Consider the following 26659-nt stretch of genomic DNA (forward strand, 5'->3'; position numbering starts at 1 on the left):
ACACAAACACACACACACACAATTACATAAGAAGTCCATGCTAATGAGCTACACAAAAAAGCTTTGTTAAACGGCTGTAAAATATCAGTGAAATTCAGTTTCTTAGGTGGTGTGTAGAAGCCTAAAATTAAGGGTTATGGTGAGATACAGTAATAGTTGTAGCCTAATATCTCTGAGGATTAAAAATGAGTGCTATTCAGGTAGGCAAGGGAAGGGAAGAGAAAATTAAAAAAGGGGAAATTCATGATGAGCCAAAAATCAGTTATGTAATCACCTATCAAGTTAATCTCTAAAATGGTTTATTCAAACAAAATAATGGCCAAGACATTTATTATTTAATATTGCAAAGTATCCATCAACCCATCAAAGAACACGAAAGCTAGAACTTTGGCACAACTTTTCTCTGGCAGTGTGGCCCTCTCGTCCAGCACTGCCTCCCCACCAAGTAGAGATAACCACCATTCCGAATCTTGTTTATATTTTCTTCATATAGCTTCATTTCATGTATACGAATACTTAAAAATGTTAGCATATATATATGTGTGTGTGTGTGTGTGTGTGTGTATATATATATATGTTTTTTTTAATTTACTTATTTCTGACTTTATGGGAATGTTTATTTTATGTAATCTTTTGGGATTTCCTTTTTCATATACTAGAGTACTGCTAAAATTTATTCATATGACAAAAAGAGGAAAAATTTTATCTGACATTTACAGTTCAATTTCTGATTTAAAAAATCAACTGATAAATCATCCAAACTTTTTATTTGCTTTAGCTCAATCATAAAGATCAAAGATTTGCCAAAACTAAAAATGATTAACAACAATAGCTATAAAAGTATCTTGTGGAGGAAGAACTCTAACAAATGTTTTCAGTAATAAAAGCTGGTGACAATTTGAATGACATACTGCCCAATCGCTGATGCCTTTCTTTGGATATGTAAAACAGTGGTATAAAAACAAATCATTACTTTATGATATCAATCTTCAAATTATTAATTATATAATAAATTCTATTCAAGCTTTGCCAAGTACCAAAAGAGGGAAAGATGCGAGATAAATTCTAGTTTCTCCCTAGTTCTGGCATGATCATCATTAACATCTGAAAAGATTAGAGCTGCAAACTTTCAAAAGACATTGTTAATCATATGACATCTAAAAATTATAAAACTTATCACAGATAAACCTCCAATTCAAAGAAAACCTGATTTTAAAATTCCATCAGCTATTCATAGTCATGAGTCATTAGTTCAATTGTTCAATCATGATAGCTCTTACTGATCACTGCAATTATGCTTCATTTACAGTAAGAGGTCTTTACTTTTAGAACTCTGTGATTTTAACAAGGAAAAAAAGATTTACTAGGCTCAGTAAAAAAAATGGTGTCCAACACCTTAATGGCTCAAGTTCATGGTTTTCATAGATGTAAACGGTGGGAAAAGAAAAACAGAGATTCTATTTTGATTTCTTTTTACTCAGAATATTAACATTAGTACCTTACCATGATGCTCAAGTTACTTACATTTATGTCTCTTTCATGTATTTCATCTACAATTACATGACTGATTCCTCGAATGCCTGCTTCTAATTTTCTTAGGAGCACACCTTGAAAAGAAAATCAGAGTAACAGCTGGAGATGAGTTTCTATGCTGACTTAAGTTAGGGAAGATAGAAAAATGCAGAGAAATAATTTTCTAGACAATCAACTATGCTTCAATGAATATAACCTCAGCATCATATTTGCAAGATTTAACTCTAGTAACTTAAGCTAATTCATTTTCTCTAAGCTACAACAACCAGCAGGTACATAATGCTTTCCATGAAGGAAAAAACTACTCAAAGTTCTAGTCAAACAAGAATTCTGAAACTGGCTCCTTGATTTATTATTTCCAGCCATTCCGTGCTGTTAACGAGTTTTCTTCAAAAACAACACTATAAATATAAGCTCAAATGAAAGACCAAAATAAAGCACATTACTGACCTACAGTACAAAACATTATACTGGCATGAGGGCGGGGAAGTATAGACTCAAACCGAACACTATAGCCACAGCTTTTCCCAGGCTCTTCTCCTCTCTCATACGCAACGCGCTCTGCCACAGAAACTGCACTGATTCTCCTTGGCTGAGACAAGAAAGAAAAAATGATTTAAAAGCTAAAAAATTATAGTTACACTTGTTTATCAGGGTTATTAAATTATTGTAGTAAATCTGTCCTACTGCTAGCTCAGTAATCAACAGAAGCAATAATAGTAATGATATCTTTAGGAAGCTGTGAAATTTATTTTTTAAAGAATCGGACACAAAACTTACCGCTTAATGGTAATGGTAGACACTTAAAAAATGCTGTTTTTCACTTTGTATACAAAGTTATTCCACGGTTTTTACAGACAATACAATTTCTTCACCATTTGCCTAAACTCTTAATGATACTCAGTGATTTTCCAATAAGGGAGGGGGCAGAGCACATGTGGGGAGCTTGTTCTTTTAACTGCCTACAACAGGGAAGGCACATGTTTACAAAATAATGTAAGTGAGATGTATGGGTATTAGGAAGGCGAACGATCTCCTTCTCTGCCATATCTACCGTGGCCACCTTGCATTCATTTATTAACTCAAAGCAAGCATTCATTGCATATTTGTATCAGGTGCCACAGAAGGTGTTAAGAGATAAGAAACTGAATGAAATCACTCCTGTTTGATGAGTTTACATAGCAGGGAAAACTAAGTGTATATTATTGTTTCCAGCCATACATATGCTCAACCCTTAGGGGAATGCTATTGGTTAATGCTTTAAGTGTTAGACCTTGATTTTTCCGAAAACTTTTCTGAAAGTGTTCCATTTCTTTTAAGTACACAAAACGGTATTTACTTGGAAGATGTTATGTCCTAAACATATAGCTACGGAGGTACATGAAGACTTATAAAGACTGAATGCTTCTAAATTGCCTTGAATTTGATTTGTCAAAAAGTTCTTGACAGGTTGTATTTCAATTCCTAGCTTGAAATTTTTTTTTTGTTTCGTATTAAGTACCTATATGAAGATATTCCAGGTCATGAGATGATTAAGAAATCAAAGGCTGATACAATCTTAAAACAACAACAAAAAAAACAGTAACTTCACTAGAACTATCAATATCCTTTGAATACAAAACATGATCTATTAATTTCTATATACTAATACAAGAATCCATCAGCGTATGGGACCATTAATAAGTACAGTAAGTGTATAATTACCTATTCATGTTTATCCTGTCCACAAAGACAAGGAGTCAAAAAAATGCCTTTTTGAACATTCTATCTGGTTTATGTGCCCTAACTTCCTGAACTAGCCTAGCTTTTACTGACCACTACAGTTTTCAGCATTTCTACTTAATAGCTGGCTTCTAGAAGAATCTACCTAGTATGGTATCGGACTCTTCTGATGTTTGTCTGTATGTCACTCAATACTTAGGGGTCGCTTTTAAATCACCTTGGGGCTACTTTCAGAAACCACCTTTGTAGTTTCCAGCCTCAGATCTAAAATGAATATGGGCAGGATATGGAATACTCTCTAAGTCATATCTATATTAGTTAACTCTACTGCTCCCCACACAACTGTCTTAAGAGACTCAAGGACGCCATCCATGATAGGTGTTACAAATTAACATGAGGTGCTAAAACAACCGTCTTCAGAGCCCTATCAGCTAAATTAACTTGAGTGTGAACAGCAAATATCAAGGCTATTCGAACAGCAAAGAAATAAATGTCCCCGCAATCTCCTCCTCTTATTTTGTATGTTTCTCTGACATACCAAATTCCAGCTGCAACAGCCCTGATTTTAAAACAAACAAAAAAACATTTAAGATACGTACTAAAAAGAGAAGCATTTTTTCATTCATAGTTAATTTGACTGGAAATTGGTGTGATTTTTCCTGAGAGGTGTGTGGCAAAGTGCAGAAAGTTAAAATATGCATACCCTCTGATCCAGTAACTCCATGTCTAGGAATTTATTCCAATAAAATAACCAAACGACTGTATGAAGATGTACATACAAGTATGTCATCCCAACATATCTACTAAAATATTAGAAACAATCTTCGAAAAGCTCCATTATTTAAGAATAAGGGCATATGCATACAATGGAAGATTATGAAGTCATTAAAAAAATTATGTGGTTGCTCTAATACACCACTGTTACATAAAGAGGATTAAGACGGTCTGCACGTAGTGTATGCACATGCAGCCTGAAAGGATGGAGACCAAGAGTGAAAATGATTCCTTCTGGATGGTGGGATTCTGAACAAGAATTTGCTTTCTTTCAAAATTTACTGTTTTCTCATTTTTTTCCCAATGGCTATCCATTACTTTTACAGTCAGAAAAAAAAAGCAATTAAAAAATCTAATTCTCATTATAAATATTCACAAGCATTTTGTGTAGAATACTGCTCAATGTAAAATACTACTAATAAATGTTTAACTACATACCACCTGATAGCCTAAAAAGTTGCTCTACTACTTATCTCTTAAATAATTTATCCCTTTTCCCTTGCTCGTTGGTGCTTCATTATTTTATATACTGTCTGACAGTGAGTACATACGAGGCAAGTTTCACGAGTAAAACCTCATTTTCCATGTACGCCATCAGATCTACTGCTCACATATGGCTTACCTGCTCCTCCTTTAGCTATTTTATAGTATATTAAAACATTCTATATTCTACGAATAACTATAAAGAAGAATCAAGACTATGGAGACCTCTAGAACCATAATTAATATCTATATAACAGTAAATACCATGGCCACATACTATTTGTGCTTCAGAACAAGAGTGAGATTTTTTTCATTTTGATTAAAAAAAAAGTCACAGAAATTATTTTTCCTAAATTCATAGAAATGACTTTGGATGTAATATGAATTTTCTTTACTCCCCATCTAATCTTTTCCTCAATTATTTGCTTATTGTAGCTTTATGCTGTATTTGGATTATTAAATGTGTTAAAAATAACACAATAACCAATTTAAGTGCAACTAGAAAGTAGAAGTAATGGAAGCCAGGGATAATGTTAAATCATTCCAATGTAATACTTCAAATTATCCTCCAGCATAAGAGCTTTTCTTTACATTTTCAGTGCATTTATCTGCTGATCTCGTTTTCTCTACAGAATCTTACTGCTCTTGCCTGGAGTCCGGTCTTAGCAGCAGGCAGTCTTACTCCCTTTTTCACAGCTCATCTGTGTTCACTTTAACTGAAACAGGTACCATTTACTGAGTCCTCACCGAGATCAGTGTGTGCCAGACACTGGGCAACACTTCCCAACCACAGGCAGGCGAGAGTCTGTCTCAAACTGTTCTTCCGCAGTATTCTAGTATCTGCCTCTTTGATGTACTCCCTTTTGACATTTACCCAGAACTGTAATAATTTCTGATCTTAGAGCTGTCTAACGGAAGAGATACAGGTCCCAGAACTGCACCTCTATTTCTCATCTGGGTATTTAAATACATGGTTATAAAACTAGGCTGCAATAAAATGATTTCTAAGGCATCAGATATCACAAAACATATCTGGCTCCATTTTCTGTTTTCTGAGTTCTGGGTTTATTTTACATGAGGGACGGCTATCTTCCGAAACGACGGCATGCACTAAGCACTTGGTAAAAGTCAACCATTACCCGTTTTGCCAGCCTTGCCTATTCTCCTCTGACTAGTTTTCACTGAATATTATTAGGTGATAAGACAAAGAAGACCAAGATCTGGATGTGAACTCAAAGAGAAAGTACTCTTAGTATGTTTGATTCTAGGCTCAAAGACTCCCTCGAGCCCAAAGAAAAAGAATCCCCCATATGGTTCAGTTTAGCTTATCAGTGAAGGACATTGATTAAAATAAGACTTAAGTTTTTGTTATGTTTTATTTTAAATGTTAAGGGGCCTAATGCCCTACCATGTTCAGAACCTTATGCGGCTACAAAGGCAAGTTGATCAAAGAATTAGGATTGATCCTGCCTCTAGGTATTTCCACCTTCGAACTCTATCCACACCAGACACACACCTAGTAAGCTGGCTTACTACTTACCTGAGTAACTACAATATTACACTCTGCTGCTCGGTCATTCTGGATGAAGTCATCTAGGATAAACTGAGGAACTTGTGTGGTTTTACCACATCCAGTAGCACCTCGGATAATGACAACTGAATTTTGACTAATTGCTTCCAGGATTTCACTTTCAAATTTCTTCACAGGCAGTAACTCTCTCTCCTGCAAAATCTATATTAAAAAACCTCAGTTACACCTCAGTCGAGTTTCTACCAGTACATACATTAGAAGCAATGCTAAAAAAGTTTGCCATCTCTATAAAAATTTATTCCTTTCCACTGGCTTAGTACTCAAAATATACTTTTCATAAAAGGATGTATGTATCTGTATCTCTAATAGAATTGCCCCTTCTCACTAAATTTCTAAAGAATCTATCTAGTAGCCTTGTCCACACCATATTTCCCTCCTTTCTCCCTGAACATTCCATGTACATTCCCTTTCTTCTAATATTTTAATGTTGTTGTATTTGGGGAAAAAAACCCTGAAAATCACCAAAAGAGTTATTACCCCAAATCTCCCCACCTACATTAACTAAGAATCCTAGGCCTGTAACTCAAGACCACGACACCTGGCAGTAACTAAGAAAGCAGTTTGGTAAATTTTTGATCTACCTTCCTAAAAAGGGCAAAATATATTATTCGCTATCCTTTGGCCCATACCTAGAAAGTTCTGAAGCTCTGGGCACCATATGTCTATCTACTTCAAAGACTTACAGCTTGCAAATCATGATCCTGATCCAACTGGTACATTAATTCATTCTTGAGATCCCTGCTTATTTGTTCTGGAGTAGCCTGTAAAATGGGCAGACAATAGTCAAACAAAAGCACATAACTAATCTTCAAACTGAATCCGTTTTCTTACCTAGACATCCTAATGAAATAGACCCAAAAGTGAAATACAAGAGTCTGATCTCAAAAATAGTGTTGCACTCACATAAGCCAGGGGCCCCTCATCGATGTTGCTGCTAGTCCAAGGATTCCAGTTGGATTGAGGAGGTGACCAAGGAACCACACCCATTTGGCTTTGTCGCTGAGATGGCTCAAAGTGAGCCAATTTGCCAAGGTTGAGTACAACAGGCACAGAAGGATCATCAGGCTATTTTTTAAAAAAGAAAAACAAACCAAAAACCAATACCAGTTGCTTGTCTGACTAGAGAATTTCCACACAAAAGTGTACTAAATAACTGTATGCTTACTGGGGGCATGATCTCAAGATTTAGCTCTTGAATGATGTTTTGCAGCTGATGCTCTAAATCTTGAGAGAGGTTGACTTTGTAAGGCTCCACCTACAGAGAAAGGATGACCATATAAATCGTGCAACATACATACGAGCACCACTCAATTTACTATAGCAGGGTCAAGAATATGTGGTCAACGTCAGGTCTACGATATTCCCAAAGCCAACAAGGAGTTAGTTCCTTTCCTCGAAAGAATTATTTCAACTACTGCCCACTATGCACATAGCACTGGCCAGACACAGATAATTAGTGAGATCATTTCCATTTCTTAAGGTAAGACTCCTAGAACTATAAATTAAACTTCTTTAACCAGTTACTAAACAAGAGCTAAACTGACTTTTACAGTATTTCTCTGGGCCACTAAGACTAAAGACTCACTGTCTCTCCTTCTTTCTTCTTTGTAAGTCCAGAGTACGCTTCAATCACTCCAAGATGGTAGAGCTGTCTGACAAGTGACAGGGCACAGGACTGTGCTGCCAGTTTTTTATTTGATCCATGTTCACGTGCAAAAATCCCTATAAGTTAAGGTCGGGATTATCAAAGACAGAAGAGTAACTCGTAAAGAAACATCTTATTTCATAAGCAACTAGAGGCTTAGGTACTAAAAACCCCCCAAATATAGAGTAAGTCATGGGGTCTAAGTTCTTTTTCATTCTAACTGCTAATCAAAAGCAATTCCATAATAGCTTATCAACTAAGTAACCAACCATTTTGATTATGGGCTGACACTAGACACATATAAACCATCACTATAAAAGCAAATAACCTATTTCAATAAAAGTTGTCATCATTAAAATCATTTAACATTAAAACAGGAAGAAAATATAGTTTAACTATTGAAAAGCAAAGAGTCAAAAAAGCAAAACAAAGGAAGAAAAATAGATCCAAAGTGGTTATGCAGACCAGGGGTTAGCAATCTTCTTCTATAAAAAGTCAGGTAATAAATATTTTAGTCTTTACAGACTACATGATCTGTCACAACTATTCAACTTTGGCTTTAAAACTTGAAAGCATCCAGACAATACTTTACTAGGGTTTGACAAACTATAGGCCCAGGAAATAAAAATGGTTTTTATGTTTTTAGAGTTGTACAAATATGACAAAAATAAGTGTGTGATACGTGACCAATAAAACTTGAAAATATTTACAAAAGTTTGCTATCCCCTGACATAAACAAATGAGTCTGTGTTTCAATAAAGCTTTCTTTATAAAACAGACAGTGGGCTGTATTTGCCCAGAGGGCTGTAGTTTGCTGATCCTGACACTATTAGACTAAAGCTAGTAGCTACTCATACTCTTAAACTGTAATATAAAGTTTCCTCTCCTTCAATATCCTTCAGCTTTAGGAGAGATGATATAAAGCATGAAGGGACAGGCACAGATGCCTTTCTGCCTAACTAGCCAATTCAGTCTAATTTTGACGGTCAGATAATGGCTGACAGAAGCTGGACTACCTTTATCCTCTTCCCTTAACATCCTACCCTCTCAATTAAAATAACTTATTGTTAAAGTCTAGAATAAAAAATTCAAAATCGTCTCCTGGTGATTCATTCAATTCAAAAGTTTCACTCTTATCAGGAAAGTCCTTCATATACAAAATGTAAAACATCAATGTTAATTGGAGAATTCCCAAGCTGGAAAGACTCGTAGGCCATTTCTCTCAATTAACTGCATCCCAGTGATATAAAGTGTCATTTATTCAAAGTCACAAAACCTGTAACAAAACAGGTACACAGAGGTGGTTCATTATCACTGGAGCACAACACACTGCTGTAAACTTACCGGGTAAGAATAAAACGCATCACATCTTTGCCTTCTTACTTCCTTTATAAATAACCCCAATCTATTCTTTGTTTCCTCAGGTTAACTTTCTCAACTTTTCTTCTTGACTCTATGACTTTTAAATGCTATATACATCCACTCTATCGTCCAATTTACTCTTTTAAAAATTTCACTTAGCTAGTTTTACTTAAACTGAAACTTTTATGGAGAAAAATAAAAAATGTTTTAAAGTTCGCTGCCACTGGCAGACGCCTAAGTAGCTTACCATCTCTTACCCTTTGAAATATAACACCAGCATCACCTTTTTTTCACATGCGAATTGGGAAACTGGGCCCTCTAATTCATATAAGTACTAATATTCTAAAATACCCAAGATGCTACCTTATATCATACATTCTTTCAATTAATAAAGCTTATGTGGTCTACGGCCATGCCACCCTGAACGTGCCCGATCTCGTCTGATCTCGGAAGCTAAGCAGGGTTGGGCCTGGTTAGTACTTGGATGGGAGACCACTTAGGAATATCAGGTGCTGTAGGAGTTAAGAAAGAATAAACAAACAAACAAATAAATAAAATAAAGCTATGTATCTGTAGCTCAAGACTCTAATGTGATTATTACTCTACTAAACAAGACTCAGAATATGAGGGGAGCATAACACTTACTTCTGCCCAGTTGCTTGATGTAAATGGTCATTTCTGCAATAAAGCTCCTGTAACAACATATACAAACAAGGTTATGAATTTAAATGTTAGAAAGTACTAAATCTAGGACTCCCAAATCAGGCAGGTTTTCCAACTGCTCAGGTAAATAACAGCGAAAAATATAAATAAAAAAATAAACATTTACTTCTGTTCAATTATAGAATAACGTATATAAACTTCAAATGTACAACATGGCACAAGACTAATATAACCAAAGTTGATGAGCCAATTTTTCATGAAAAGAAAATGTTAGGGTTTTACATTCTATACTTACTTACTCTTACTCTTTTTCCAAAGGTTGTACTCTGAATAGCTAGAACGAATTCAACAAAAAGGAATTTTTCACTTAGCTTGGGGCCAAGAAATAAAATAGGACCAAAGCTCTTAAAATTATAGTTGTGACTATTTTAAGATTCCTCTGCATGGGCCACCCACTAATGACTGCAACCTGTTAAGATAAGCTAACTGTATGCATGCATGCACACATACACAGGGACATATAAACACTAAGCATGTACCGGTGGCTCCTGAGGCAGGAGTATCTGCCTATAGTTGGAAGCAAGCCTTGACAAGAAATTTAGCTTATTTATATCACATCGACTTAAATACTTTGGAGAACAAAGTATTTTTGAAAATTATAGCTAAAATTGCTAGCAGATTCTAGGGAATAATTCAGATTTTACCAAGGGAAAAACTGTCCTTTGAAAACTATGCTTTCTGATCCTCCCACTGCTCAGGTACATTGTCACACTGACTTTGTGCTGTGAACAAAAGGTTTGGTGAGGCTTAAGAAAAAAATTAATGTTAGATCCTTCCTATACCTCTTGTGAAAGAACTGACCTTCAGGCACAGCGGCTTCAGGGATCAAAGGCCACTGACTTTCAGGGGAACAACATCCACCCTTTCATTAATGACACCGATGCCAGTATGTTTCTCAGCCAGGCTTAAAGTCAATCTCAATTCTCTTCCACCTAGGGGGAACAGCGACACCAGAAATCAGTTTACAACAGTTTCCCATGTGATTGCTTAGTTCAGCCTAAGCAGCAGCACATGTGTGTATGAACACAGACCTCTGGTGTTGCTGTCTGTCATGCCTTTAAATAAAGGACATACTGGGAGCAATGCTGTCCTGGCCCCCCCGACTGTCTCTGCCTCCCTTATCATATCCTGAATTCTTCAATTCCTTATATCAGAAGTCAGTAAGATACTGACATCAAAATGCGTTCACAACAAGCTGCAGGGCACACTTAAGTCATCTAACTGTTCTTAAAGCCACCAAGCGCTACCAAGCCTAATCAGTTCAGAAAGACAAAATATTAAAGAAAAATCCTCAACAACTGTATCTTTCCTTTACATCCGCTGAGGATTTTTAAAAGGCTGACATCAGAATTAAGTATTTTGAGAATTCAGGATTAAACAACACAGGGGAAATCAGGGGGAACCATGCTCTGAACATCGCTTTGACCACAGTGTCAAAGTTTTATTTTGGTAATAATTATTTTAAGGTTGCTAGACGCATCCAAGGGAGAACACTTTGATTTTCAAGGAAAATATTTTTAATGTATTTTGAATAATTTATTTCATATAAGGACTGCAAATTAAATCATCCAGAAGGTTTCCATTATAATCTCCCCTCCCTACCAATAAAAATACAGTGCCCCCAGTAGAGTCTAATCCACATGAGCCTTCCTGGGAGTAATAATTACTACACCCTGGAATGCTCTCAGGAAGAACAGCAAGCAGGCTGAGAAACATACTGTCACTGTTACCAAAACCTCCCTTTATTTTCAGTTTTATAAATTTAACAGAATAAAAGCAGGCTAACTTAACTCACAAAGACTGAGGCTGTTCAGCTTTACAAGAGGCCTTAAAACTTCAACAGAATGAACTTGAGAGTTGGCAACTTTCAAAGCTGAAGGAAAATTTGGATCTCGGTGCAATGTAATCTACCTCTGAGAATCTTTAGTGTCTAACTTCACCCATTAAAGAAATAGTCAGTATGACTGCCTCTAACACCACCACAGTAAATAAACTCACCACTTCCGACTGATTTTTAGCTTAATTATGGACAAACCACCACTCATGGCTATGATTTTTTGCTTTTCAGATAAAAATCTACAACACAAACAGCAGATTTTTGCACAGTTGCAGACCTTCTTACACAGCTAAAATCATATTCATAAGTGAAAACCATGAAAAGCTGCACACATTACCAATCAATGACAATTTTTCTTGTGGAAATGTATCTTCTTTTTATAATTCAATGCTAATCTACAAACTGAACCAAATGTGTACAAAAACAGAACAATGAATATCCACAGCAACCCTAACTTACTGTCGACGGGAAAGAGGGAAACAAGCAAACCTGTTGTGATCAGGACCCACTTGGGTGTACTTATATTCTCCTTGGATCTTTTCTTTTTGGAAATATTGGTTTAGACGAGCCTTAGCATTTTCCAAGGTCCAGTTCCCGTGAAGCCCAGCATTTAAATCCACTTCTTCTGATTCTAGAGTCTGTTGAATCAATGAAAATTAAATTTGCACTAATTTATGAATATTTACGGCACACAAATTTATAACGATACTTTTTAAACCATCCTTTAAAATGCAAAAGCTGCTTTTAATAGTTTCTAATCTTAATTGAAATTTGCCAAAATTAGTTTATATTGTATCTGATGGCCCTATTGCATAAATAAGCTATTAGTGAATGTACTGTATTTAAATTGTTCCTAAGAAACTTTTGACAAACTTTTTTGTGTGATTTTGCCACATTAACTATATGAAGTAGGAATTTTTACAGTGAGTACTCATAAATGAGCTTTACTGAGATAACTATTTCTTACAAAGTAGATAAGATCTTTTATCACAACCAGGAAAAATAATGTTTTATGTCATAGACAATTCTAGTGCCCAGATTTAATGGGTAGTTTAGGATTATAACGTCATGTTGGAATAAGTTGTCTCAAATAACCACTTAAAAGAATCACTAAATTATTGAGTTGTGAGTATCTTAAACCTTGATGTGAGCTAAGTCCTAGATCACATTCCCGGAGATGTAACACAGGGTGATGACAGCCTTACCGCCTGTACTTCCTGTTCTTCCTTTCTTGAGTAATAATCCTTCAAGTTGGCTCCTCGATCCCAGGTAGGCCCAGAAGCACCATAGCCAGAGGCCCCAACTCCGCCATTATTTTCTATTAAGGAAAAGAAAGTAATTGTTCTCTTTATCAATCAAACTGTAGGAAGATCCTAAATATTTTAAAGAATAAATTCTTAATTTAGATTTTGGCACTCCATAATTAGAAATCCAGTGTTTCAATTTGGAAATGGGCCTGAACTCTCCATGTCTTACTTAAAAGTCTTGTGTAAAAGTCTGGAGTACAGGTCTAAACTGCTAATTACAAGGCTGGTATGCAGAGGGAAGCTACCAGTAATGAAAGTAAGCGACTGACAATCCAGCATACAGTATCAATGTAGCTTTGTTTTTCAAGTTGTTACATATGTAATAACTGATTAAATGATAAAAGCTGTTTCTCTGCTAAATATAACCCTGGAAGAAAGCTACCTGCTAGTGCTTGTGATGAAAATAAGGAAAAGCTGAAAAGGTGTAAGAAAGTGATGAATCCTGATGAAAAAACAGAGTAATTAAAGAGTTAATATCAAGTGATCATCAACTCTACTAAGTTTATTACATGCTTAAAAAAAATGTACTCCTCACAACAATCTTAGGAAGTACTATTGTTATTCTCATTTCATAAATACTTGATCTGAGACTTAAGTAGTTTGACCAAATATCCTAATATATCTTATAGTATATATAACAATAAAAATTTAGATAAATAGAATTCAACAAGGGCTTGGATCCATAAGGTAAATAAACAAGTCTACAACATATTTGGTAGGAGTAAATCAGAACCAAGAAAGGGCGATAAATAAGACCGTTTAACCAAATGTTCTAGCCTGTGCAAAATCTATCCAGAGATGAGAAATTAGTAAAAGCTAATGACAACAAGGAATTAAGCTGCACCACACTTTATAACAGAAATTAAATGAGCTGGTGGTTTATCTGCAAATTATGAAGACACTGGGATTTCTCTCAACATTAAAAGTCTACTGAAGTTATTTCTCTTTATCCAGGTGAGAGAGATGATGACCAAGCAAGACAGCACAGAACTTATTCTCAGTCATGTGCACACTTTTCAAGTCCCTTACCTGTCTTGAGAGCCAGATGTGGAGGAAGAGGTCCTCCCATGGTGGTTGGTAAACCTTCACCAGTATTTCCTGTGGTGTCAGGCGAATCGGTAAGGGGGGGCAGAGGGGGTGCTACCTTCAAGTGAAAAAGTCAAGGCAGTTATCAGCAATTTCACCTTCACAGGGACGATTACATTTATAGTCAAAGGAGGCCCATGTGCTGCCCCTCATCTCCCCATGATAGTAACATCTTTGTTTTCAGTGATTATAAAACTATTAAGTTATCATTTCAGGCAGAAAAGCATAAAGGTTGTAAAAATTACTCATAATCCTACATCTGGAGATCGTATACACACACACACACACGTACACAAATATAATTTTTCCACAAAGAGTGGGATCAGTTTATGCTATATAGTTAATTCACTTTTTTCCACTTAATATCTTTATAAATACATTCAACATCAAGAAGTATATGTTAGGAGTCTTTTACATGGTAGACACTGTTCTGGGAACTGCAGATAAAACAATGAACACGAAGCGGACGTGCTCTGGACTTACAGAGCTATATCTAATTCTGTATTCTCACAGAGCTAGACAAGGAACACATATGTCAAGTGTGATACAATACTACAGAGAAAAATAAAGCAGAAAAGAAAAATAGGGAGTGAGAGATTGCTATTTAAATAAAGTGAACAGGAAAAGCCACACTCATAAAGTGACATTTGAGAAGAGACATGAAACAAGTGAGGAGCCAACCAAGAGAGTATCTGGGAGAAGAGATTTCCAGAGAGGAAACGAAGTTCTAAGACAAAATGCAAAATATTTTATATACATTTCCTACTTCCTTAAATATTGATCTACATGAATTTTAATGACTTACTACTCCAATGTATTAGTGTACTATACATAAAGTAGCAATGATGTGAAATGACTTCTGATAAAAATGAAAGTGCCAAAGCAGGCCTGCATTTATGCATCAAGAAGACAAAAATCATGACTACAGAATATACATCTTGAACATAGACAAATGAAAATGAAATTGTTACAAGATTTTGCTTACTTTAGTCCAGTCATCAATTCAGATGAAGACTGAAGCCAAGAAATCAAGAGGAAGTTGAGACTCAAAAGAGAAGCAATGTAAGAATTAGGAAAGATCACCAAGAGCAAGAGTGTGTCACTAGAGACCAAGGTTAAGATCATTCACGCCCTTGTAATCCCAATTACTATGTACAAATGTGAAAGCTGGACAGTGAAGAAGGCTGACAAGAAAAAAGTTGATTCATCTGAAAGGAAAAATATTGATTCATTTGAAATACAGTGTTGGAGGAGAGCTCTATGGTACCCTGGACCACCAGGAAGATGAACAAGTGGGTCTTAGAGCAAATTAAGCCTGAAACATGGCTGGAGGCAAAAATGACAAAACTGGAGTGTCCTAACTTCTGGCACATCATGTGAAAGCAGGGTCTTTGAAAGACAATAATGCTGTGAAAAATAGAAGGTAACAGGAAAAGACCAAATATGAGTTGGAGCGACTCCACAAAAGAAGTCGCAGGCACCAGGAGCTGAGAAAGGGCTGTTGAGGACAGCACATCATATGGACATCACTCATTCATACAGAGTTGACAGGAGTCAGCCAACTCAACAGCACATAGCACCTGTCTCTCTCTCCCTCTCTGACTCACACTCACACTCACACACACATACACACACTCACTCACTCTTTCTCTCTCTCTCCCTATACATTACTCAAGCAATATCGTGTTGATGGGTATTTAGATTGTAGCTGATCTTAAAAGAAATTAAAAAACAACATTGCCATAAATTCTTTGTACTTTGGCTTATTTTACAAAACAATTCATAAAAGCGAAATTCCTAAGTTAAAAGGTGCCAACATTTAAAACAGCATCATAATATCCCATAGAAAGGTTGCTGACTTCCATATCGCCCAGCACTATGAGAGTTATCTATTTTCTAATTCTTTCCAGTTCTGAGAATTACAGAATGTGTTTGACATCCTTATTAACATTAGTTTTGTTTTTTGTTATAGCAACCTATTACTTTAATTTACATTTTCTTTGTCCATTGTTCTATCTGGATATTCTGTTCTCATTAACTCCTGAGAATTTAACATCTCGGTGCTATCCATTCTGTCATACAAGCTGTAAAAATTTTTGTCCTTTTCCTTTTAACTTTATTAATACTGCTTATTGCCCAAAAGGTATTTTGTTAGTTTTGGTTCTCTAGTCAAATCTAGTTTCTGCTTTTTACATTCTCCATAAAATGGCCTTTTCTATCCTGAAACTTATTCTGCATTATTTTCTAATATATTGTTTTTGGGGTTTTTTTTTTCCACTTTGGAGCCAATTTAGTTACTGTAATTTGGAAATAATTAAAATTCTTTATTAACATGTAGTAGGACTAACACTTTTATTTTAAAACATCACAAATAGGTTTTATTTGTCACAGTGAAAAGTCTGAATTTTAAACAGATTCTTGGACTGGGGGCTCATATCCATCAGCTCATTCCACCTGTCTCATCCCCAGTAGCTCTTCAAGAACTGCTGCCTTCACCATGAAGCTCCATGAGTTTTCCTAGTTCAAACTTGGGCTTCTTCAGCAGTTTGACTTTTCTAACAAAGACATCATGGAGAGAATAAATTGATTGGTAAGGCTTTTCTATGTCTTTCCCAATGCTATCTGGAATCAATGTACTGAACACTCCTTTCAAGTCATTTGTCTGCACCTCTCCAGTCATGATTTCCATCATCTTCTTCTGGATTTGGCAGACCTGCTGATGCCGAGCATAAGAGATCTTCCGAATCTGATTATTGCGTTTTTTAGTAAAACCAACACAGAACAGACAAAGCAAATAACCATCGGTAGTCTTGACATCGACATGAGCTTCAATCATCGTCCACCATTTTTGACCGTGGAGTGCATTTTGTCATGAGTAAGATCCATGCCATGGAAATTTGTCAGGCAGTTTTTGTCCTGATCATCCTCAGTAATCAGCGTGAATTTTCTAAATGCAACTTCATCATTCTGCAGATTAGCGAGGCTTACTTCAAAAGCCAAGACCCTTGAGACGATCAGACGCGATTTTGGTTCCTTGAGTTCGCATGACTAGTATTTTCTTAATATTTCTGATATTGAACATAGCTGGTGCTTTCACATCACACCAATCTCTTTCTTCTTGGCTCCTTTTTTGCTGCCTTTTGTCAGGCGCTTGTTCTTGCTAACCAATCTTGCTGATACAATTTAGTCAGGAGAACTGACTTCTTCATAATGAACTGACATCTTACAACAATGCAACCTCCCATCCAGAAATACAGTATGGCTCTACATTTCACCAACTCTTTCATCTGTTGAGACAAATTCTCCATGGATATCTTGGGTTTCTTCAATTCGTGTTTAAACATCTTTTCAAGGATGTTTGAACAGCAAATACGTTGGAAGACAGAGATCATATCGCCCTCCAAGGTAGGAGGCAGATTTGTTTCCCAAGAGATTTGGGGACAAGGGAGAAACCATGCAAACATGAAGTTTGTGCTGCCTGCTATCCCATGAGTAAGAACATCCTTTGTCCCTGACTCAGAAGTCTTGTGTCTTCTGTCAGCATCTATGAAATTGTGACAGGCCGAACTGTTAAAATCTCGGACTCTTAAGAGTTCCTGACACTATCCTTCAGTAAAAATCTGCTGCATTGTTCTTATAGGTCCTGCAAACTACATATTAAGTTCTTTATAATTTTTACTGCTACAGTGAATAAGAAAATTTTCCAATTACATTCTTCATAATATAGTTCATTTCCCCCTCTTCTATTACAAATTCCTTTTATCTCTTTTTACTTACTGCATTACACTGAGTAATGGCGGTGATAGTTGACACTCTGGTCTTGTCAGAAATTCCCCTAGGTCAGTGCATCTCAAACTACCTGCCATGAAGAACTGGCCTTGAGTTTTTTTCACGTAACCCACTGGGAACAATACTTTTGTAAAATATACCAAAAAATGAACTGCTAGAAATATGAAACAGACATACAAAATACAAGCCAAAGTTTTTAGATTCATCAAATGCAAAATTGCTGTCACCACATTCTAGGTGATTCTAAATGATTACTCGTTTTTGTACTAACCTCCTCACAATCTATAACAAACACTTTGAGCAGTTCTGTTCTAGGACTCATTTTTAGTACAGTATTTACTATTATTGTCACATGATACCTTTCAGCATGTCAAAGAGTATTTTTCTACTCCATTTCCTAAGTACTTTGTTGGTAATAAAGCATTTAATTTTATGAAATTAAAAAGCCTTTAAGTTGACCAGTGAGTAGATATTTTTCTCTTATAAACTCATTAATGTAACATAGTAATAAAGTTTGATTTAGGGTTCTATCTCAGATACGCTAAAGGTGTCATATAAAGTATGGTAATGTGAATCATATTACTTTTCTAAAATACAAAAAATTCTGAATTCTCAAACCCATCTTAACCATATGAGTTTTTCATAAGACTGTGAATCAGCAGTATTAACTTTTCTTTAAAAAAAATTAGACCTAGAATAGACTATTTTATCTTTTACAAAGAGCATTTAAAATTTTTACTTACCATTTTTACTTTTTGTGCTCTCTAATTCAGCAATATCTGATTTTTTATTAATTTCTCCCAGTTTTTTCTAAATTGCTGAGCTGAAAGTTATTAGTTCATTCATTAAAAAAAAAAAACTATTTCTTATGCAATAATAAAAGCACTTGACATTCCTCTGAATAAATGACTACTCCTCTGGCACTCCAGTTTTGATAGACACTGTTGTCCAAACAGCCTGTAACTATTAATTTTTAATTTTCATTTAGAACCAAGAGTTCAAATTTCCAAATGTTTAGTACAATTTTTTGATCCCTTTGCAACTTTCTCACATTACCATTTTAGTTTTGCCAATATATACATCAGCATTTCTAATGCTAGTTGGATTGGGACTCTGTGAACTGATGTTTGTCTTTTCAGCTTTCTTCCTTAAAATTTATTGATATTGATATTGCTACCCCATTTTACTTTGTACTTCATTTGCCTGCTAAAGTTTTATTCATGTCTTTATTTTCAATCTTTCTGATGGAAAGATTTATTTTATACAGATAGCATATAACAGAAAGGTGCTGGAACTTCAAGAAGGCCAGCGTAGCTAGAACAAAGTGAGAGAGAAAATAGGAAATGTATAGTCAGAGCATTTGATCTGTGCATCTTAAAATGCTAGTAACAGAAGACAATAGGGTATTGTTTCTGGTCTGGCCAAGTAAGCTCCTACAAAACTGACCCTTCTATAGATAACATGAACTCTAAAGAAAAAAATACCAAAGATTCCCACAACTTTATGTAGGCATTAAAAAGTGAATAAGAGCTAGCAGATTCTGGAGAGGATTTGAAATGAGAAAGCAAGAAACAGCAAAGATATAACTCTTCTTTATTATGGCTTTTAGCCCAAAGAAAGACCATGTGAGGCAGCTAAAACTCCAATTGAAAACTCAATCTTTCTGGTCTAAAGTATCAGAGGATAAGAGCTTGGGGACACCAAAGCTGCTAGAAAGTAAGGAGGAAATCCTGGAAAGTAAAGAGGGTGAAAACTCAAATTCTACCCAAATCTCTGGCTAACCTGCGAACTACACATACCCAGGATAGCCACCTAGCAAAGAATCAGAAAACTGAAGTAAAATTTGACCTGTTATCTAAAACGTGTTTGCAGATTGAGTCCAACAAAATTAACTGCTTGACAACACAACAACTAAAGCAATACTCTTTGGAAGAACATTATTTAGTGTCTCTACAAGATAATGATCATAATGCTGAGAATATAATCCAAGTTACTTGACATAAAAAGAGGAAAAGGTGATCCAATCTCAAGAGAAAACACAATCAACACAGCCCAGCACTGCGATGTTAGAATAAGTGGTCAAGAAGCAGCTATTACAACTATGCTCAATGGGATAAAGGAAATTCACACTGACATTATGAACATATGCTTAAAATGAATGGGAAGGTAAGAAAAAATGCCACAAGAGGGGGAAAAAGCTGAAAAGTGTAAAATGCCACAAGAGGGGGAAAAAGCTGAAAAGTGTAAAGTGTAATAAGATAGTATCTGAAATAAAAAATTCACTGGATGGACTTAAGAACAAAATGGAGTTGGCAGAGAAAACAATCAGTGAATCTGAAGATAATCAATGGAAATCATCCAATCTGAGGAACAGTGAGAAAGGAAAAAAGAAGACAGCCTCTGAGACCTTTGAGATAACACCAAAAGGTTTAACACACGTTAACGTAGGAGTCCCAGAAAGAGAAGGGTAAAAAAAGGCAGAAGAAATAATAGCCAAAGTTTCCCAAATCTGGTGAAAGACATAAATTTACAGATTCAGAAACCTCAGCAAGCACCAAGCAGCATAAGTATAAAGAAAACCACACCTATTCACATCATACTCAAACTATGGAAATGAAAAGTAAAGAAAAAAAAATAAAAGCAACCAAAGAAAACAATACATTACATATAGGGGGAAGTTATTTGATTATAGTTTACTCTCCATCAGAAAACAATGGAAGAAGACAATGAAACATCATCCTTAAGTGCTTAAAGAAGGATACTGTCACTCCAGAATCCTATTACAGTGAAATATATTATTCAAGAAAGAAGGTAAAATAAAAACATTTTCTCATAAAAGGAAATTAAATAGAATTTGCATCTAGCAGACCAGATACTGCAAGACAAGAGAGAGGATGAGGCTAACAGATAAAGAATAGGTCATAAAACGTGGAGCAAGTGCCAATGGTTTCAAATATTTGAAAGATATTTGCAAAACTGTTTTCATACCCAGAAACAATCATCAAGATCATCTTGTCCAATCCCTTCATTTTATAGATGGTTAAACCAATGTATTAAAAATCCTAGAATTATCTAGTGGTACAATATACTAGAAAATCTCTTGTCCTCTGGACCAGAGCAATGGAAGAAAATACACCATGTATTTTTACCTTCATAAACAAGTCAGAATATAAAAATTCAGAAAAAATAAATTGTAAACATTGGTATAGATATTATTCTTAAAGGTTCTATAAAATTGAATCTTTAAGTTACCTAAGGGATCTATTTAAATCATAACGTGAATCTTTTTGTCAATTATCCCTCTATTTTTGTGAAAATTCAAATTTTCATTTTTTAATTAAATGAGAAATAAAGTTTCTCTCTTAAAAACAGTACTAGAGAAAGGTCTTTATTGTAAACTTACATAATATAATTAAAATAATCATGGTATCAAAACAAGAATATTTCACTTCATGACATATTTTCTCTAGTATATAAGGAAGTAACAATGGAGCAAATACTGTGTCTTAAAATGTCACTATTTTTACAGTCTGTTTAAAATGTTATCTTTGGAAATACACAGAACAGGTTTTGAAAAATCAGTTTATGAATGAATGAAATACATAAAACCATAGGACATACAGATTAAAGGAATTTTCTAAGCCCACAAGTCAGTTACATAATAAGAACAAAATCACATCTTCAGGAACTTATCCCAGTGCTCTGAGAAAGCACGATGTCAAGGTTCGCTAAGGAACACATTAATATATTTGAAAACAACATTGAAAAATTATCACCCTGAGTCTCTACACATATTAGGTTAGCATAAGCTTATACATTTCAAGTGCCTGGCCATAAGTGCTTACCCCAATAGCTGGGACTTCTTCACTCTTTACTTCATTTATTCGAACCAAATAGTTAACGAAATCTCTGGCAGCATTGCTCTGTGCATCTTTTTTATTGGTGGAATTGCCCATGCCAATGTAATTATATCCTTCCACTCGAACCTTTAACAGTCAAGAAAAAAATTTATTGAGATGGACCTGGGTAATTCTGAGACTTAAAAAAAAAATTATAATTCAGTACTCCACTAACAGATAACAGTTAATTGTTGGAGATAACACTCTATAAACACACTGAAAATAACACACATAAGAAAATTCATGGACTAACTGTCTTAAGAAAAAGCGTGAATGTTGTCCAGTGATAAGCTAATCCCAAAACAAGAATATTAATTTATATGCTCAGACATTCTCTTCTCAGGTAACAGAATGTTCCACATTAAAATCTGATTTTATAACACCCAAGAACAAGTGCTCTATTCGTATTTATTTTAAGCACTTTGACTTAAAGCAATCAAGAACTGCTCTACTTTTTACAGGACTTAGTAAAGTGCTAACAGCTGAACCAACTTTCCGATCTGCACTACTGGTACAGTGGAAGCTGAAGAAGATACAAGTTCCAACTAGAATAATTTACCTACTAGATTGTTTTACAGTAATGCTCACTTGAAAGTGATTTATAATGACAGAATAGCATGCAAGTCACAATAGAAAACATTATCAAATGTGTAACACATTAACATTTCCATAGAAAACATTGGTCTTTTAACACCGAAATAAGCCTCAAAACCACATAAATGTAAACGGTATTCTTTAGTACCTCACACATGAATTTCTGCCTGTTTTTGTTCCCCACTGCTCTAATCTCATAGGTTGGTGTCATCTTCCTTTTGCCACACCAGGCATACAGAAAATTTTTAACATCACCCATGATTCAAACGTTTTTTTCAGACCTAAGAAAACAAAAATTAAAAACAGCATTATTTACACGAGCAAACACTGGAAATTACCAAGTTGGAAATAATCAACTGGAATTTATTGAAAATCTAGGTTAAGTACAGGATATTTTATCAAACTGCTACTAAAATTGCCTATGAAGACATTTTTATGACATAAATGGAAAGTCTATGACATAAGAAAAAGCAGGATACAAAGCTGTACGATTTTAATTACATAAAAAGTATATATGCATAAATCAAGACTGGAAAAGAAATACCCCCCAAAATGATTACCTTTGGGTGACTACTAGTGACTTTTATCTTTTCTTAAAAAATCTTTATACAATGCCTCACTTTTTACAATAGGAACCTTGTGTGTTTTAACTCACTTAATCCTCACAACAATAGTACATAACACTATATGGTAGATACTACTATCATCTTTTTACAGAGGAAGAAACTAGGGCATACAAAGTTCAAGTAACTTTTCCCAGTCACCCACTGTGGAGGCCTAAATTCAAACCCAACCTACTTACAATATTAAGAAATGATCATCCATCATACTGTGTACACATCCAATAGTTTATTTTCATTCCGATTATGTCTCCTAGCAGACTGTCCTTAAAGTTGTAGGCTATATACTTTATTACTAAGTCCAAATACATTAAGTATTCAATACCTGAACTGAAAACAGTAATGTTAACTTAAATACTGTGTACATCTCTCCTTGAGGCCTTGTTATTAAAATTTGAGAATGTTGTTTTCTTGAAGTGCAATATACCATAATTGTTGGCACTCTCCCTCTACTCCCCAGTTTATAAGATACCAAAAGACATGAAACCTGAGTCTAAATTATAAGTGAGATATCTGAGACCAAATTTACAACCAGAGAAAATATGCTAAGAATTTAGTTTGCTGTGAGAAGATACTCCATTACTAACATCAAAAATTTTTGTTAATGTTTAGTGCATTTTGTTAGCACCTAAATCCAATGTCAAACTGGACCCTAATACAAACCTGTTTATTCTGTAGTCACAGACTAACCCTATTAATGGGACACTAACCCTATTAATGGGAGATCCTATCAATGGAACAGCTGTGGAAAGCTGAAGACATCTAACTATAAATTCCACCCCTGAATAATTTTAAAAAACAAGCCCTTAGGGTGAATGAGTAACATAAAATATGAAGGACTACACTATCAAATTTCTTCCTCCCTAGGAATGTAGTCTCATCTAACTCCATAATATTCAATATCAACAATACACTAATGATGCCCAATGTATATTGAAAATTTAGTCCTTTCTCTTTAAGCTCCTAAATCAAGTTTATCCAATTACAGCACTAATGTAGTCATTTGAATGCTAACTTGGCATCTCAGTTAAAACAGAATTTAAAATTTCCTTCCCAAACTTGTCCCCTGCCCCCCAATCCCAGTGGCCCCATCTCCTTAAATGGCACCACCATCCACCATGTCATAATCTGGGAGTCACCCACTCCCTCAAGATCCTCCATAGCTAACTATGTAGAGCCTTTACTATGTGCCAGACAGTATCCTTAAAGGATCATCGACATGACCTATTTCACTTAATCCTTACAATAACTATATGAATAAAGCATTATTATTGCCATCTCTTTTTACAGGCAAGTAAACTGTGACAATAATGTGCCCTAGGAAGACAGAGCCCCTGAGGGACCCAGAATCACAAGCCAGATACAAGTCTGACTCCTAATCCACCAGCCAATTCTGCCTCCAAAGCACGTCTCCTATCCAGTCTGTTTCCCTCCAGCTCCCCTGCCACCAGGACTGCACACCCGGAGTACTGCAATGTCGTCCTCAATCATTCCCCCGTTGCCACTCTGGCCACCCTAAAACCCATCCTTCCCTTAAATCCTCACCACACTCCAGTCACATGTCCTTTCAGTCTCTTCCCAATCTCTGCTTAAGCGCTAATCCCTTCCACCTCTGCAGTTCTGCTTTCCCTCCGCGTCTTCAGTTGACCTGCACCCATGAGCTCAAAGGCCCACCTCCTCCGAAACACCTTCCCCTTTCCACCCTCTCTAGAGTAGCTCTCTCTCTTTACACTCGTTTATTTCTCATTATCTTTTCCTGAAAATCCTCAGACTTTTCTTTTCCTATAGTCCCGACCCCCACCACGGCCGCAACCACTGGGAGGGAGGGGCAAGGACTGTGCTTCATTTGCTTACAGCTCCATTCACAGAGCCTGCAGGACAGTGCCCAGTATTTCCGGCATGCATGCATGCATGAATGCATGCATGCATGGATGGATGGATGGCGGGCCCTAGGCGCGTGTGGCGCCTCGGCGGGCTCACCCCCAGGCGATTCACCCCCTTTCACTGAGCAGCCACAGCGCCACCACTGCACGCAGGCCGGAGGAGGTAGGGGGGTTTGGCTGCTTCCAAGACAGGGCTGGAAATTGCTAGGCGAAGTGTTGGGGCCCCGGGCAGCGCAAGCGCGGTGCGCCAAACGGCACGCACCCCGCAATCCGGGCACCCGGCGCGGCGGCTCGACCCTTCCCCCACCCCCCACCGCCGCCCGCGCTTCACGACAAAGCCGGCTGCAGAGCCGCGGGGCCCCACGCCGTCCCAACGGGCAGCAAGGAAGTCTTTCCCCTACCGGCCTCCGCTGCCTGGTGCCCGGGAGCACAGCCCTCTTAGAACCGTCCGTGACTCCGGCCTTCCTCGGGGACGCCGGGCAAGCGCACCGCAACTTGCATCGAAGCGGCCGCGGCGAAATAGCTCCGGCGGCGGCGGCGCCAGGGGGCGGGGTCAGTGCGCGTACGCAGGCGCAGAAAGCGAGCTTGGGGCCCAGGACACCCGGAGGAAGGGCGGGGCCGCCGCTACCGCGCGGCGCGGAGCATCCCGTCGCCTGGGAGATCCGGGACGCCTCGCCCCTGGCTCCTCCGCCTGATGCTTCCTGTAGTACGCTGGCTGCTTTTGAACATTTTTGGGGAGTTGGGGTCCTGTACCGTTTTGATACCGCAAAATGTTTCGCAGCTTTTGTCTGGTAGTAAGGGACTTCTAGTAGATGAGGTGCCCTTGGAAGACAGTACTGAAAATCTTAGGTCTTAACTTTATAACGTTGTTGTGATGATTAAATGAGATAGTATATGAAGGGCGCTTAGTTCGATACTTGGCATGAAATAGGTGCTCAATAAGTGGTGTAGTGCTTCAGATACTCTAACGCGAACGTCTCCTAATAAGCTCAGCAAAGGCAGGAACCCTGCCTGGCTAGCTCAGGCCACTCACCGCAGTGCTTGGCACATTATTAAGTGCTCTGTAAAACTAGTTTGGTTAGTAACTGCAATGTCGTTGTGGCTTAAATTGAAAACCTTTGTCTTCACTCTTTGGAATAGCTTGTATCCTTAACTACTGTAGTAATCACTGTTAAACTTTTGAACTCTAGTGCTTCTCATGAAGGCAACAATACAAAATATTTCAAGTTGGGGTTGTTCCAGAAAATCCAGACCAATCGTTACGTGGGCCCATATACCTATCCATCCTTATTTTTCACCTCTTTTATTACATTTTTTCTTAACTCTTCTAGCTCATAGTGATCAATCAATCTCTTTAAAAGTCTGGTGCTCCTACAATCAATAAATAACAGTTTAGCATTTACTCATTCTTTTGTTTTCTCTCTTTAATGAAGAGTAAAATCATTCAGGGAAAGACGTTAATTTTTTTTTTTTTGTACCTTTCAGGGTAAAGTACCTGACAATTACAATAAGGGAAACTCAACTAGCATAAATGGATTGCAAGAATTTTGAAGTAGATAAGGAACACAGCAAAAGTGTCAACATAGGAAGTACGAACAAAAATTTCAGAGTTGGATCTTTAGCACCAAGGATTATGGAGAATTTTATTGTTGAGTTGGTTCTTAGTCCTTGCACCTGAGACCTAGAGTCTCCAGGGGATTGGGTGCCATGACTGGCATTATCTTTGTAGGTTGCCTTTGGCAACTAGCACCCTCCAAGATCTTCCTTAACATCTGCAGCTGAAGCTTCAAAACATGCCCCCTTTTCTCATC

At 36.7% G+C, this 26659-nt stretch overlaps 1 protein-coding gene, 1 non-coding gene and 1 pseudogene across 3 annotated transcripts in view; 1 reads left to right on the top strand and 2 right to left on the bottom strand.

Annotated features, from left to right (window-relative positions):
- Positions 1–25402, bottom strand: part of DHX9 (DExH-box helicase 9) — a 41779-nt gene extending 16377 nt beyond the window's left edge. The window contains exons 1-14 of one of the 2 annotated variants that reach the window (XM_011361202.2): positions 25250–25402; positions 22494–22626; positions 21698–21838; positions 14007–14121; positions 12876–12988; positions 12160–12308; positions 9756–9802; positions 7689–7825; positions 7269–7358; positions 7007–7168; positions 6787–6864; positions 6053–6244; positions 1984–2125; positions 1525–1607 (exon numbers count right to left, since the gene is read on the bottom strand). In XM_011361202.2, the coding sequence (XP_011359504.1) occupies positions 1525–1607; positions 1984–2125; positions 6053–6244; positions 6787–6864; positions 7007–7168; positions 7269–7358; positions 7689–7825; positions 9756–9802; positions 12160–12308; positions 12876–12988; positions 14007–14121; positions 21698–21838; positions 22494–22604 (1560 nt within the window). In that variant the 5' untranslated portion in view covers positions 22605–22626; positions 25250–25402. Of the gene's footprint in view, positions 1–1524; positions 1608–1983; positions 2126–6052; positions 6245–6786; positions 6865–7006; positions 7169–7268; positions 7359–7688; positions 7826–9755; positions 9803–10634; positions 10766–12159; positions 12309–12875; positions 12989–14006; positions 14122–21697; positions 21839–22493; positions 22627–25249 lie in introns of those variants that run through there. The other variant, XM_011361203.2, reaches the window with a different exon arrangement.
- On the top strand, positions 9513–9631 carry LOC111740558. Its single transcript, XR_002780648.1, has one exon. It is a non-coding gene; the product is annotated as a 5S ribosomal RNA (ribosomal RNA).
- On the bottom strand, positions 16419–17455 carry LOC111740543 (annotated as a pseudogene).
- Positions 25403–26659: the final 1257 nt, after the last annotated feature.

Source organism: Pteropus vampyrus, unplaced genomic scaffold (genome assembly GCF_000151845.1).
Source record: "Pteropus vampyrus isolate Shadow unplaced genomic scaffold, Pvam_2.0 Scaffold65, whole genome shotgun sequence".
NCBI classification, from domain to species: Eukaryota; Metazoa; Chordata; class Mammalia; order Chiroptera; family Pteropodidae; genus Pteropus; species Pteropus vampyrus.